This window comes from Carcharhinus amblyrhynchos, chromosome 3 (genome assembly GCF_965287045.1).
Source record: "Carcharhinus amblyrhynchos chromosome 3, sCarAmb.v2.hapA, whole genome shotgun sequence".
Taxonomy (NCBI): domain Eukaryota; kingdom Metazoa; phylum Chordata; class Chondrichthyes; order Carcharhiniformes; family Carcharhinidae; genus Carcharhinus; species Carcharhinus amblyrhynchos.
This window is the reverse complement of record NC_137326.1, coordinates 44,564,569-44,578,849: the sequence shown is the minus strand read 5'-3', so window position 1 is coordinate 44,578,849 and position 14,281 is coordinate 44,564,569. Positions and strand designations below refer to the sequence as shown.

At 40.3% G+C, this 14,281-nt stretch overlaps 1 protein-coding gene across 1 annotated transcript in view; it reads left to right on the top strand.

Moving 5' to 3' along the window:
* Window positions 1–203: 203 nt before the first annotated feature.
* The window catches only part of pdzrn3b (PDZ domain containing RING finger 3b), a 44,514-nt gene continuing 30,436 nt past the window's right edge, over window positions 204–14,281 (top strand). The window contains exons 1-2 of the mRNA XM_080183665.1: window positions 204–460; window positions 13,783–13,867. Coding sequence (XP_080039791.1) covers window positions 354–460; window positions 13,783–13,867 — 192 coding nt within the window. The 5' untranslated portion in view covers window positions 204–353. The remainder of the gene's footprint in view (window positions 461–13,782; window positions 13,868–14,281) is intronic.

The window sequence follows — 14,281 nt, the reverse complement described above, 5'->3', positions numbered from 1 at the left end:
TATGAATAAATTGTATATTTGCATAATGTATATAAGTAAGATTTTTATCACGAATTAATTATATCTTTGCACAACACATATGAACAGAATATAGAACGTGAGTGCCCCTATTTGTAACAGTATTTGTTTGGCTAACATGTATTGTGTGTTCCTGGCAGTGAAGGGATTTTATTTCATTCTCATGATTTTCAAATTTTATTTTATAGGTTAATGGTAAGGACTTATCCAGAGCCACTCATGAGCAGGCAGTAGAAGCATTTAGAACGGCCAAAGAACCCATTGTGGTACAAGTACTGCGAAGAACTCCACGCACAAAAATTCTTAACGTACCTCATGAATGCCAACTAGTAGATATGGGCACACAGACAGACATCACATTTGAACACATCATGGCACTGGCTAAAATCAGACCACCTACTCCACCTGTTGTGGTACTAGAAGAATATCTTTTGCCTGACGAGTAAGTGCACATTTTTTTTATAATCATCTATAAATGAGGAGCAAACGTTTTTTTAATTTTCACTGATCTGCAAAACTAAGTTAAATTGTGAAGAAAGGCCCTTTTAGTTTATGCATAATTATGTACAAAAGAGCACAAATTAAGATAGTCAGTTTGCTGGTCTGGAGGCATTGCTGTTTTAATTGCTATCTCTAACTCATTTAAATCAGGTAAAACTGCCATCAGCATGGGCTAGTTGAAAAACTATCAATTATTGTTGAGATCCCTGGAGGTATAGTATAATATTAGGTTTTATAGCAATTAGATAATAATTTATGTTGTAATCTTCTCAGTTTATTTTACAGCTATTGGTATATATTTCTCTGAAAGATGAATTTCAATCTTTCAGTGTTTTTTAATCACTGGATACTGGATAGCTTGTATTAAAACACGCAAGTTAATGATTTTAATGGAGAACTAACCTTTAAAAAAAGTCTCAATGTTTAGAAAAAATGAAATATTTAAAACATAAACATACTGAATTGTTAACAGCACATGATCAGGTTTTATTAATTCACATTTTTCCATTGTTCAGTCAAAAAATATATATTGGGTGGGATTTTGTGGCCTCACTCAGGTGAGACTGTAAAATCCCACCCAAGGCCAATGAAGATTTCCATTCTGGGAACCTCACCCACCTTGGAATCAGGGCAAGTGAGGTGGTAGGCTTTCAGCCATTGTGCGCCATACAGTACATGTAACACACCCGTCCTAAAGAATCATTATCATCCATCATGTGTATAGATAGAATGAATGCAAGCAGGCTTTTTCCACTGAGGCTAGGGGAGAAAAAAACCAGAGGGCTAAGGGTGAAAGGAGAAAAGTTTAAAGAGAATATTAGGGGGTCTTCTTCACGCAGAGAGGGGTGGGAGTGTGGAATGAGCTGCCAGATAAGGTGGTAAATGCGGGGTCACTTTTAACATTTAAGAAAAACTTGGATGGGTACATGGATGAGAGGGGTGTGGAGGGATATGGTCCAAGTGCAGGTCAGTGGGACTAGGCAAAAAATGGTTCAGCAGAGACAAGAAGGGCCAAAAGGTCTGTTCCTGAGCTGTAATTTTCTATGGTTTCTTTCTTGTGAATAATGTTATGATATCCCTAATTATAAAATAAAACCAGTAGATAGGAACATAAAAATTAGGAGCATGGTAACACAGTGGTTAGCACTTTTGCCTCACAGTACCAGGGACCCGGGCTCGATTCCCGGCTTAGGTCACTGCCTGTGTGGGGTTTGCATGTTCTTCCTGTGTCTGCGTGGGTTTCCTGTGGGTGCTCAGGTTTCCTCCCACAATCTGAAAGACGTGCTGGTGAGGTGGCATTGACCCAAACTGGACTGTGGTGACTAGGGGAATTTCTCACTAACTTCTTTGCAGTGTGAATGTAAGCCTAACTTGTGATTAGTAAATAAACTGTAAACTTTATGACATATCTGCTGTTGACCCCCTTGGTCATCTCTGTACCTGCTTGGCTGGAGAGGTTGTCCTCTTGATCTCATCTCCTGAGATCCCACAGCAGGAGCTCCTGGTAAAGAGTGAAAGCCAGACAGTGGTTGTTTCAGCTTCAAAAATCCAAATGCTGGGGAGGCCTTGTAAGCCATATCATTGTTCCCTGAATAAGAAACATTTATTTTGAGAGAATGGATGCAACTTTCTGCTAATCCTCCATGATTGAGGCAAGATGCAAATGGAATGGCTCTGGGAAATACATGTGCATCCTCAATGGTAATTTTCCTTTTTGGACTAAAATAGAATAGAATCCTTACAGTGCAGAAGGAGGCCATTCGGCCCATTGAGCCTATACTGACAATAACCCCACCTAAGCCCTATCCCCGTAACCCCATATATTTACACTGCTAATCCCCCTGGCGGTAACAGGCAATTTAACATGGCCAATCCACCTAATCTGCACATCTTTGGAATGTGGGAGGAAACCGGAGCACTCAGAGGAAACCCACAGAGACATGGACAGAACATGCAGACTCCATTCAGACAGTCACCCGAGGCCAGAATTGAACCCAGGTCCCTGGCGCTGTTAGGCAGCAGTGCTAACCACAGTGCCACCATACTGCCCACAATAGAGCAGGCAAGCAGGCAGAAAGGAGTAGCTCCATCCCATGCTCCGTTCTCACTAATTTCCAATTTTAACAATATTGGTTTGGCAGCAGTTGAGGTGCCTGTCAGACTGAGGCAGTTGCTACATGAATAATTGCTAAGCATTGTCCTATAAAGCTAGACTGACCCAGTGGCAGCTTATTCAGAGTCCTTGCAGGGAATCCCAGCAAGTGAAACCAATCAGCAACATGACAAGGAAGAAGGAGCTTTTCAGCTGAGTAAAAACTGTTTCTTTTGTCAGGCAGGATAAGTAGGCTTGCTCCTGCTGACTTCATGGCTGTGATATAGGACAGTGCCATCTCAGGCTTTTCTTCCATCCCTATCGTTAGCCCAGTCAATTTAAGCTCTGAATTGTTGTACTGGTCTGGATCTTGCCAGCTGCATTTGGATGCCCATTAAAAACCCAATTGCACCTTAGTTTTTTGCTGTTAATCTAAGGATTTAAAAAAAGTTGACTAAGTTTACCTCAAATGAAGTGATTTCTAAGATCTTCATCTACAAGAACTTCTTCAACACATGCTATGAAGGAACAAGTAATTATGCAGCAATATCTGGATTTCCATGTTTAATTTTGCAAGTGCAGATGCCAAAACTTAGTTACAGAGTACTAACTGCCAATGCAGACAGTCTGGGTCAGATTTTCACATACAAAATATGGACTACAAAGTTTAGGAGAGTCGAATAGGTTAATTTTTCTACTCTTGCTATCTAATAACTTGTTCAATTACTTTAGCAACCACCACTATGTGAAAACATTTACTGTGTTGCATTATATCCCCAGTTATTCTGAATAATGTGTTATTAAAGTGCGGAAAGAAAGCTGCCTAAGTCGGTTGTTTATTGGTAATGGGCAGTTCTTTTTCTCTGATGTAGTTTGATGGTGAGAATTTTAACCAATTTTGTAGGCAAGAAGTCAACTGTAAAGAAAATCCTGAGGTTGGATAAGTGATTTGCCATGTGTGAACAAATGTTCACTGGCAGTATGTGTGGTTTCTTTCACTTTCAACCTAAGACCTATTCAGAGGACTGTCAATATTTCACTAATTTCAGGGCAGCTTCAGAGAAATGTAATTATATATTTCTGTTTATTTCATAGCTTATCTTTTCAATATTTCAATAATAATGAAGCTTATGTAATTGGCCTAACTATTTCATAGGACTTTACACAGTGAAGTGCACTAGCATCTCATGTAGACATATACTGTATAATGATCCTTGAATGTATCTGTGCAAAGAATAGTTACTTGCTTATCCAGTATCCATTCTTATAAACATTGAAAATTTGATAGAAAAGCATTCATCATAATAACTATTTTAAAGGTTTATATTGCAGCATTATATCATTTGTATTAGATTCCCTCCTGAACATATATTGAAAAGCAATGAAAATTGATTTTTAGCTTTCAGTGATAATAGTACAAATGTTCAAAGATACATGTGTATGTGTTAGCCATTCGTGAACAGTTTTAACTGATGGAATTGTAAAATTTATAAGTATCATTGATCATTTCAGTACAAAAAATATATTGAGTTCTTAAATTGGAACATTTTTATGTGTCGTTAAACACATACAGCATTTTCAATTTCTTCTCATGTAACTGGAGATCCATAATATGAGAAAAGGCTGTATGAGGTTACTAAAAGTTTTATCTGCTGGGACCAACAGGGAGAGAGAATTTTTTTTTAATCTATCCAATTTTTACCTGCAAATTTGGAAATACTTCCAATTATTGAATGGCATTTATTTCACGTGTGTATTTTCTTTCAGCTTCTTGTCAAACTATCTAATACTATGTATCTTTGCATTTTCAACCTTTTGCTGTTGAGAATTTATTGTTTGTTTAATGTTGTGTTAACTTTCAATAAAAAGAAATGGCTGTTAAAATTTGATAACAGCTAACTTTCTCCATCAGTGCCAATGCAAATTACTTAGATTGATGTGACTATTATGCTAAATTTTCTCTCACCCATGAAACAGGGGGATCAAAGCAGAGCAAAAGGCATTGTGCGATCTAGCCATTCCCTTTTTCTAATTTGATTCTATTTACAAAAGAAAAAATGGGCTTTTGAAATCAAAGGAGAGGGGAAAAACCATTGCTCTGCATCCTAAACAATTCACAGACCTGATGATTCAATTAAACATTTACTGAGTTGTGGGAAGACGTAGTCATTTATGTTAAATGACTGTTCACTAAAATTCCTCACATGCACACTTAGTTTGAAGCAAGATTTGGTGATGATTAATACACTTTAATGTTCTCTGTTCACATTTTTGTTCAGTCATAAAGAAGTCAATTTGCTTTTTCCTCATTGAGTTAGTTAGTGTAATGCTGAGAGATGAAAGTTTTAAGTAGACTCACTTATTAACCAAGAATTCCTTTGTGTTCCAGTCATGTTAGTTGTGCATGTTTATTCAAATTCTTTACATTGGTAGGATCAGCAAATCTACCTAGCCAAGTCCTATAATATAGTTAACATAGAAACATAGAAAAACTACAGCACTATACAGGCCTTCCAGCCCACAAAGTTGTGCCGTGCATGTCCCTATCTTAGAGATTACTAGGCTTACCTATAACCCTGTATCTTACTAAGTTCCATGTACTTATCTAAAAGTCTCTTGAAAGACCCTATTGAATCCGCCTCCACCACCGTTGCCAGCACCCATTCCACGCACCCACCACTCTCTGAGTGAAAAACTTACCCCAGACATCTCCTCTGTACCTACTCCCCAGCACCAAAAACCTGTGTCCTCTTGTGGCAACCATTTAAGCCCCGGGAAAAAGCCTCTGACTATCCTCTCGATCAATACCTGTCAACATCTTATACACCTCTATCAGGTCACCCCTCATCCTTCGTCTCTCCAAGGAGAAAAGGCCGAGCCCCTCAACCTATCCTTATAAGGCATGCTCCCCAATCCAGGCAACAGCCTTGTAAATCTCTTCTGCACCCTTTCTATGGCTTCCACATCCTTCCTGTAATGAGGCAACCAGTCCTATGTGGCTGCAACATTATCTCTCGACTCCTAAACTCAGTTCCTCGACTGATGAAGGTCAGTACACCATATGCCTTCTTAACCTGCGCAGCTGCTTTGAGCATCCTATGAATTTGGATCCCAAGATCCTTCTGATCTTCCACACTGCCAAGAGTCCTACCATTAATAATATATTCTGCCATCCTATTTGACCTGCCAGAATGAATCACTTCACACTTATCTGGGTTGAACTCCATCTGCCACTTCTCTGCCCAGTCTTGCATCCTATCAATGTCTTGCTGCAACTTCTGACATCCCTCCACACTATCCACAACACCTCCACCCTTTGTGTTATCAGCAAATTTACCAACCCATCCCTCCACTTCTTCATCCAGATCATTTATAAAAATCACGAAGAGTAAGGGTCCCAGAACAGATCCCTGGGGCACTCCATTGTGACCGACCTCCATGCAGAATATGACCCATTTATAACACTGTTTGCCTTCTGTGGGCAAGCCAGTTCTGGATCCACAAAGCAATGTCCTCTTGGATCCCATGCCCCCTCACTTTCTCAATAAGCCTTGCATGGGGCACCTTAACAAATGCCTTGCTGAAGTCCATATATACTACATCTACTGCTCTTCCTTCATCAATGTGTTTCGTCACATCTTCAAAAAATTCAATCAGGCTCGTAAGGCATGATCTGTCTTTGACAAAGCCATGCTGACTATTCTTAATCATATTTAACCTCTCCAAATGTTCATAAATCCTGCCTCTCAGGATCTTCTCCATCAACTTACCAATCACTGAGGTTAGATTCACTGGTCTATAATTTGCAGGGCTATTCCTACTTCCTTTCTTGAATAAAGGAACAACATCTGCAATCGTCCGGAACCGCTTCCATTTCCATTGATGATGCAAAGATCATCGCCAGAAGCTCAGCAATCTCTTCCCTCGCCTCCCACAGAAGCCTAGGGTACATCTCATCCGGTCCCGGTCAAAAGCTCCAACACATCCTCTTTCTTAATATCTACGCGCTCAAGTTTTTCAGTCCGCTGCAAGTCAGCACTACAACCATCAAGATCCTTTTCCCTAGTGAATACTGATGTAAAGTATTCATTAAGTACCTGGCTATTACTTCCGGTTCTGTACAAACTTTTCCACCGTCACACCTGATAGGTCCTATTCTTTCACGTCTTATCCTCTTGCTCTTCATATACTCGTAGAATGCCTTGGGGTTTTCCTTAACCCTGCCTGCCAAGGCCTTCTCATGACCCCTTCTGGCTCTCCTAATTTCCTTCTTAAGATGCTTCCTATTAGCTGTATACTCTTTTAGATCTCTAACATTACCTAGCTCTCTGAACCTTTTGTCAGCTTTTCTTTTCTTGACTAGATTTATTATAGCCTTTGTACATCACGGTTCCTGTAACCTACCATAAATTCCCTGTCTGACTGGAATGTTGCTATGCAGAACTCCAGACAAATATTCCCTGAAAATTTGCCACATTTCTTCCATACATTTCCCTGAGAAAACCTCTTCCTAATTTAAACCTCCAGTTTCCTGCCTGATAGCCTCATAATTCCCCTTACTCCAATTAAACACTTTTCTAACTTGTCTAATCCTGTCTCTCTCCAATGCTATTGTAAAGGACATAGAATTATGATCACTGTCTCCAAAATGCTCTCCCATTGAGAGATCTGACATTTCCCAATACCAAGTCAAGTTTAGCCTCTCTTGTAGGCTTGTTAACATTCAGAAATTTACAAGACTGAGATAAATAAACCACATTCAAGTTGATCACAATTATGAAAATAATTTAGAAATCATTTCTAATGAGAGCTGTCAAAGGAAGAGTTATGATCATACAATTGTACCCACAAAAATTTAACTTTTGACAAACATGTTAGTACATATCCAGAATCTTTTGTTTAGTTGCATTAGTGTGTCAAATATTTTTGTTTAAACAATCACTGAAGATTCTACTGTGCTACTGATTCGGAAAACATACTGAGCCAGCCAGTTAGCAAGAACTAAACTAATACCACAGTTGATGACAGTATTCCCCTAACATGAGTTCGACACTTTCAAACAGGCAGTCTCATTATAGTTGTTTGATGAATCAGATCCTTAGTATTGTTGAAAAAAAACATTTTGTCGAAGTTTTCAATATTGCACTCATCAGGACAATCTCTTTTAAACAACTTTATATATAGAACATAGAACACTACAGCACAAACAGGCCCTTCGGCCCACGAGTTGCACCGATCACATCAACACCTACCAATCTATAGACCTATCTATAACCCCCAATCCCATAAAACCCCATATACTCATCCAGATGTCTTTTAAAAGACCCCAGCGAGTTCGCCTCCACCACCACTGACGGCAGCCGATTCCATTCACTCACCACCCTCTGAGTGAAAAACTTACCCCAACATCACTTCTGTACTTTCCTCCCCGCACCTTAAATGTTCTATGTTCTATGTTTATACTCTAGGAGAATAAAATGTTGATTGGTAGGCAAGTGATCTCTGATCGAGGTATTACCATGAAAAACACACCAGTTAATGGTGACTGACAAGAGTTAACTGCCAAGCATTGTTGGAAAATTTAAACCAGGTAGTTTATTGCCCTGCGAAACAAAGCAGCAAATGGCTGTCACTCATTTTGTTTAGCTGAAATAGACACAATGTATGCACGTCCATTCTGTCTGCGAAGGATAGGGTCCTGGCTATTTATATATGCAGCTTCCAGTACACACAAATGCACCACACAATCTTAATTGGTTGTCAGTGTAATTTTGAGCACACTAAGGGTTATTCAGCAAATGTTGTCCAATCACAGAATCACATCTAACATTGGACACTGAGCCCTATTTTACCATTTTGATTCTAAGTGCTGGGCAGACTTGAAACTGGGAGTGTTTCAGATCTGACTTTTAGACCCATTCTCAGGTGCCACCATATGCACGCTGCCTGAAAAAATATCAGCAATTCCGAATCACGCTTCAGAAGCCTGTGGGCTAGGCTTAACATGCCCGAAACTCTGCAGCTCTGATCGGTGCCTCCAACTGCGCATGTGCAGAAAAAAAATGATAGAATGCGGATCCCCTGCCACATCCCTCCCCGGCTGCATAATGCCTTCCTCTGGCTGCATAGACATTGCCCCACCATGCCAATATAACTGACCCTCCTTAGCCCCCACTACCTCCTCCATCCAGACTGATCGCGGGCCCCTCCCCTCCTTCCTCTCCACCGATCTCAGGCAGAGTGGCAACAAACCACCACCTTCCCCTCTTCTGATCTCAGGCAGAGTGGTAACGCCCCCCCCACCCACCCCCCATTGATGTCAGGCACAGTGGTAGCAGAACCTCCCCCCCCAATCTCAGACAGAGTGGCAGGAGACCCTCACTTCAACCACTACAACCCCTCCCCTCCACTGATCTCAAGCAGAGAGCCATCGGACACTAGGCACCTATGTCATCACTAACTGGAGAGTCCAAATCGGACTCCTATGGATCATGTCCGTTTTGTGCCGATTCTGGGTGGGCAAATGCAGTGGTAAAGGGGGAAGTGCCAGTAAAGTTGGGTGTGCAGCCCATTAAGTCAGTTTAAATGCATGCAGTCAACTTTACCAAATTTCCATGCCCAAAACAGGTGCAACGTGGTGGTGAAATCGGGCCCGCTGTTTTCAGTTTGAAAACACGGACTGGTTGAGTACAGTCTGTTACCTTGCCCATTGCAAACAGCGGAAGGGACATGCTGATTGAAGCAGCACCATTTGTGACTCCTCAGATATTGAAGTTATCATGTCCAAATGCAGCAGGACCTGAAAATATTCAGGCTTGGGCTAACAAGTGCCAGGTAACATTTGCTCCACACAATTGCCAGGCAATGACCATCTCCAACAAGACAGAATCTAACCACCATCCTTTGATATTCAATTGTATTACCATTGTTCCCCCACTCAACATCCTGGGGATTACCATTGACCAGAAACTGGAGTAGCCAATAGCAACAAGATTGGCCAAAGGCTAAGAATTCTGTGGTAAGCAACTCACCTCCTAAGACAATAAGAAATAGAAGTCGGCTGTTCGGCTGTTTGAGCCTGCTCTCTTGCCATTCAGTGGGGTTATGGTTATCATAGAATCCCTACAATGCAGAAGAAGGCCATTCAGCCTATCAATTCTGCACTGACCACAATCCCACCCAGGCCCTATTCCCGTAACCCCACAGATTTATCCTGCTAGTCCCCCTGACACTAGGGTCAATTTAGCACGGTGAACCAACCTAACCCACACATCTTTGGAGTGTGGAAGGAAACCGGAGTACCCAAAAGAAACCCACGTAGACAAGGGGAGAACATGCAAACTCCACAGAGACAAGGACCCAAACCGGGAATTGAACCCAGGTGCACGGCGCTGTGAGGCAGCAATGCTAACCACTGTGCTACCGTGCTGTTCTGGTTGATCCGATATTCCTCATATCCACTTCCCTGCCCTTTCCTCTTAACTCTTGATTCCCTTACTAATCAAAAACTATCAATCTCAGCTTTGAATATGCACAATGGCTGTGCCCACACAGCTCTCTGTGGCAAGGGATTTCAAAAACACTTAACCCTCTGAGAGAAGGCGTTTCTCCTCATCTCGGTTTTAGATTGGCACCCCTTTATTCTGAGACTCGGGTCTTAGATTTTCATGATGGGAAACATCCTCTCAGCATTTATCCTGTCAAGCCCCTTAAGAATCCTCTATGTTTTAATAAGATTACCTTTCATTATTCTGAAGTAGTCCCAACTTGTTTGACCTTTTTTCATAAGACAATCCCTCCATACCAGAGATCATCCAAGTAGACCTTCTCTGAACTGCCACCAATAAAATAATATATTTCCTTAAATAAGAGGACCAAAACTGTTCACTATATTCCAGATATGGTCGCACAAGTATTTTGCACAGTTGCCGCAAGACTTCCCTACGTTATTATTCTAACCCCTTGAAATAAGGCTAACATTCCGTTACCTGCTGCACATGTATGCTAGCTTTCTGTGTTTTGTACAGAAATACCCCCATGTCCCTTTGTGTTGCAGATTTCTGCAGTTTTTCTCCTTTTTAATGAAATTCTGTTCTTTTATTCTCCCTTTCAAAATGAACAATTTCATGCTCCATGTGCCAACTTTTTACCCACTTAACCTATCAATATCTGTTGTATCTCTCTTGCAACTTGCCTTTACACCTTTATTTTTGTCTGCAAGTTTGGCTACACTAAGTTGCTTCATTCCTCCAAGTAATTAAAATATATTGTAAACAGTTGTGTTCCCAGTACTGATCCTGATGGAACCCCACTGCCAACCTAAAAAATAGCCTCCTATCCCCACTCGCTGTTTTCTGCCCATTAGCCAATTTTCTATCCATGCCAATTTACTACCGCCAACACTTTGGGCTCTTCTCTTATGATTTACATTGAGAATCATTGTTGAACGCCTTCTGGAAGCCCAAATACATATTTACCGATTCCCCTCTATCCATTCTGGTTGATACTTCGTCAGAGAATCTAATAAATTAACCACACATGGTTTCCCTCTAAAAAAATTATTTTTGATAGTGAAGCACATGTTCAATGCAAATGTTTGTCCAAAAATGAAACTGAAAGATATTTCATATATGTAGAGTAAGTTGCTATCTTTTGCTATAAAGAACAGAAACATTGTTATAATCCAGGTCAGAAACTCCAAGGTTTTTTATGAAGTCAGCCTAGACCATATTTTGCGCTTTGAATTTGGCGCGGGTAAGCAAACGATGTTTCACTCCGGGTATGATTCAAATGACCCACTAAGGAGTTTCTATCGAACAAAGTTTATTTTTGAATATAGTTAAGATATAACAAGACAATTAGCAATAGCTTCTACCAAGTATAAACAAAAAAAATGATATTGTATATATCTTAACAGCTAAGAATGCTGTTCTGACACATTCTTAGAAACATACACCCAGTTTCAGTTGAGCACAGAAAATAAGTATGCTCACATAATGCTAGATTTTGCAGTTTTCCAACACCTGCTGTGGCTTACGCCTTTGGGTGTTGAGTTGTAAACATTGAGGCCTTCTCGACATGTGGCCAAAGTCCCAGAGCTGGACGCAGAGGCGCCCCCTGCCCCTAGTTACCAGCCAGCCAGCCAGCTAAATTTCTAGTACAAAACCCCAGGACATTGCATTAGGCCCAGATTAAAAATAAACATTCCTGCAATTATCCTGCTATAGCAACCATAAAAGATACCATTATAAATAGTATGACAACAATCACAAAAGACCAAGCCTTCTGAAAAGCACTGCAGAGAAACATGATTAAAATGCATTTGTTAAAGAACAAAGAACATTACAGAACAGGAAAAGGCCCTTCAGCCCTCCAAGCCTGCACCGAGCATGCTCCCCAACTAAACCAAAACCCCCTACCCTTCTGGGGACCATATCCTTCTATTCCTATCCTATTCATATATTTGTCAAGATGCCCTTTAAAAGTCACAAAGGCACAGTGGCATTGCTACATGGTTACTAATGTGCATTAATACTACAGTATCTCTAAAGGATATATCAAGTCCTTCAGTTTGACACTGTGAGGTAAGGTAGAGAAACTTGTGAAGGGATACTGTCAACAGCTCTTCGGTGCAGGCCCCAAAGCTGGAAAACGTGGACAGGATTTTCTGGCCTCACTTGCCACAAAACAGGAAAATCCAGTCCGAGGTCAACAGACCTTTCCATGGTCCATCCATCGCCCATTCCAATTCCCGTGGAGTGCGGTACAGTAAAATTTGCCCCTTTGCAAACAGGGCTGAATATTATGCAATCATCAGTGAAGATCTCTACTTCTGACCTGAAGACGGAAGGAAAGTTATTGATGAAGTGAAGCTGAGGAATTCCTACAGTGATGTCCTGGAACTGGGATTATTAATTAAGGACTTCTCATGTTTTTCTATAGCCTGTCTGCTGCATGGGGAAATTAATTTGAATTAATAAGGCAACTCATACACTGATTAATGCCAAAAGTTATAAGAAAATGGTCAGTGCCATCAACGTTTGAATGGTGCCATAAAAATCAATCTTAGGGATCTGAAACGTAGGCTAAAGAATAGGATTTCAATCGTAAGTCAGAAGGAAACACCAGGAATGTAACTGAATGCATTCATAATGATTATTCAGAGTTAATATTCCCAATTCTGGATGGAGTGCCCCACTAATTCAATTGAGCTGTCCCACTGAGACTGTAAAGTGTAGGGTAATGGGTTAATTCATTATTTTTGATTCATTCACGGGATGTCGGCATTGATGGTTGAAGCAGCCTTTCTTACCCGTCCCTATCTGCCCTCCATTTCAAAGCATTGCTATGGATCTGTAGTCACATGTAGGCCAGACCAGGTAAGGACAACAGATTTTCTTCTCTAAAGGACATTACTGAATCAGAGTGGTTTTTACAACAACTGACAAGGTCATTATTAGACTTTTCACTGATTTGCATGATTTTTTTTCCATTTTGTGCTTCATAAAGGCAAGGAAATACATTTTTCTTTTAAGTTATTCATGGAACATGGGCACTGCTGGCTGGCCAGCATTTACTGCCCATCCCTCGTTGCTCTTGAGAAGGTGATGGTGAGTTGCCTTCTTGAAATGCTGCAGTCCACGTCCGATGGGTGGATCCATAATGCCGGTAGAGAGAGTGTCCCAGGATTTTGACCCAGTGATTGTGAAGGAACGGCGATATGTTTCCAAGTCAGGATGGTGAAACTTACAGGTGGTAGTGTTCCCATGGATCTGCTTCCCTTGTCCTTCTAGATGGAAGTGGTCATCTGTTTGGAAGGTGTCATCTAAGGATCTGTGCCATGTAGTATGTTTTGTAGAAGACAGTGACATGTTTTATATACAAGCATGTGTTCTTATACAACATACACTATGTCAACAACAAAAACTATGATTGACTGTTGCGAACTGTTCTAGGCCATTTAAGCCTGGAAGTACAGGCTCCAAATGTGACTAATTCAATCCCTTTTTCTTAGACACTAGAAGCGGTTTCAAAAAAATGTGGTTCTTTTGTGCATTGATATCCACTGTAGTGTTGTTTGCATCTTCTGCAGTTTTTTGTTTTGATATCAAATTATAATTTAATTTAAAATGTGAATCATCTTATTAGCATTACTACTTTTTTCATTGTAGGCACCCATCAGGACAGGATTATTATGATCCAAATGACTACTTAGGATTGCAAACTGAAATAGACAGAGAAGAATTAGAATATGAGGTGAGCTCATTTGATGGAGGCCGGTTAGATGGAAAACCTGTTGAGTTTGTATATTTTAACACTTTGAAGATTTTCTTTTGCTGTGAAATATTTATGTGGCATTCTTGACCTTTCACACTTAGACCTGCACTTGGTTGATTAAGACCATTTTTCCTTATGAATATGTAATTAATGTTTTGCATTTAATAATTATTTTAATAGTTCAGTTGGCAGCAAAATCTATAATTTATTTCACAAAGGACAAAACAAGATATTTCAATCTACTTCGTCAAAATAGTCCTTAAAACAGGCCATAGTCTTTATTTTTTGGTCTGTGATGCTTAATCAATGGAATCTTTAATTATATCATAAGGAGATCATGTCAAGAGTAGATTACATTGATGTGATGCTGAAGTACACCACTTCTTTAGAGAG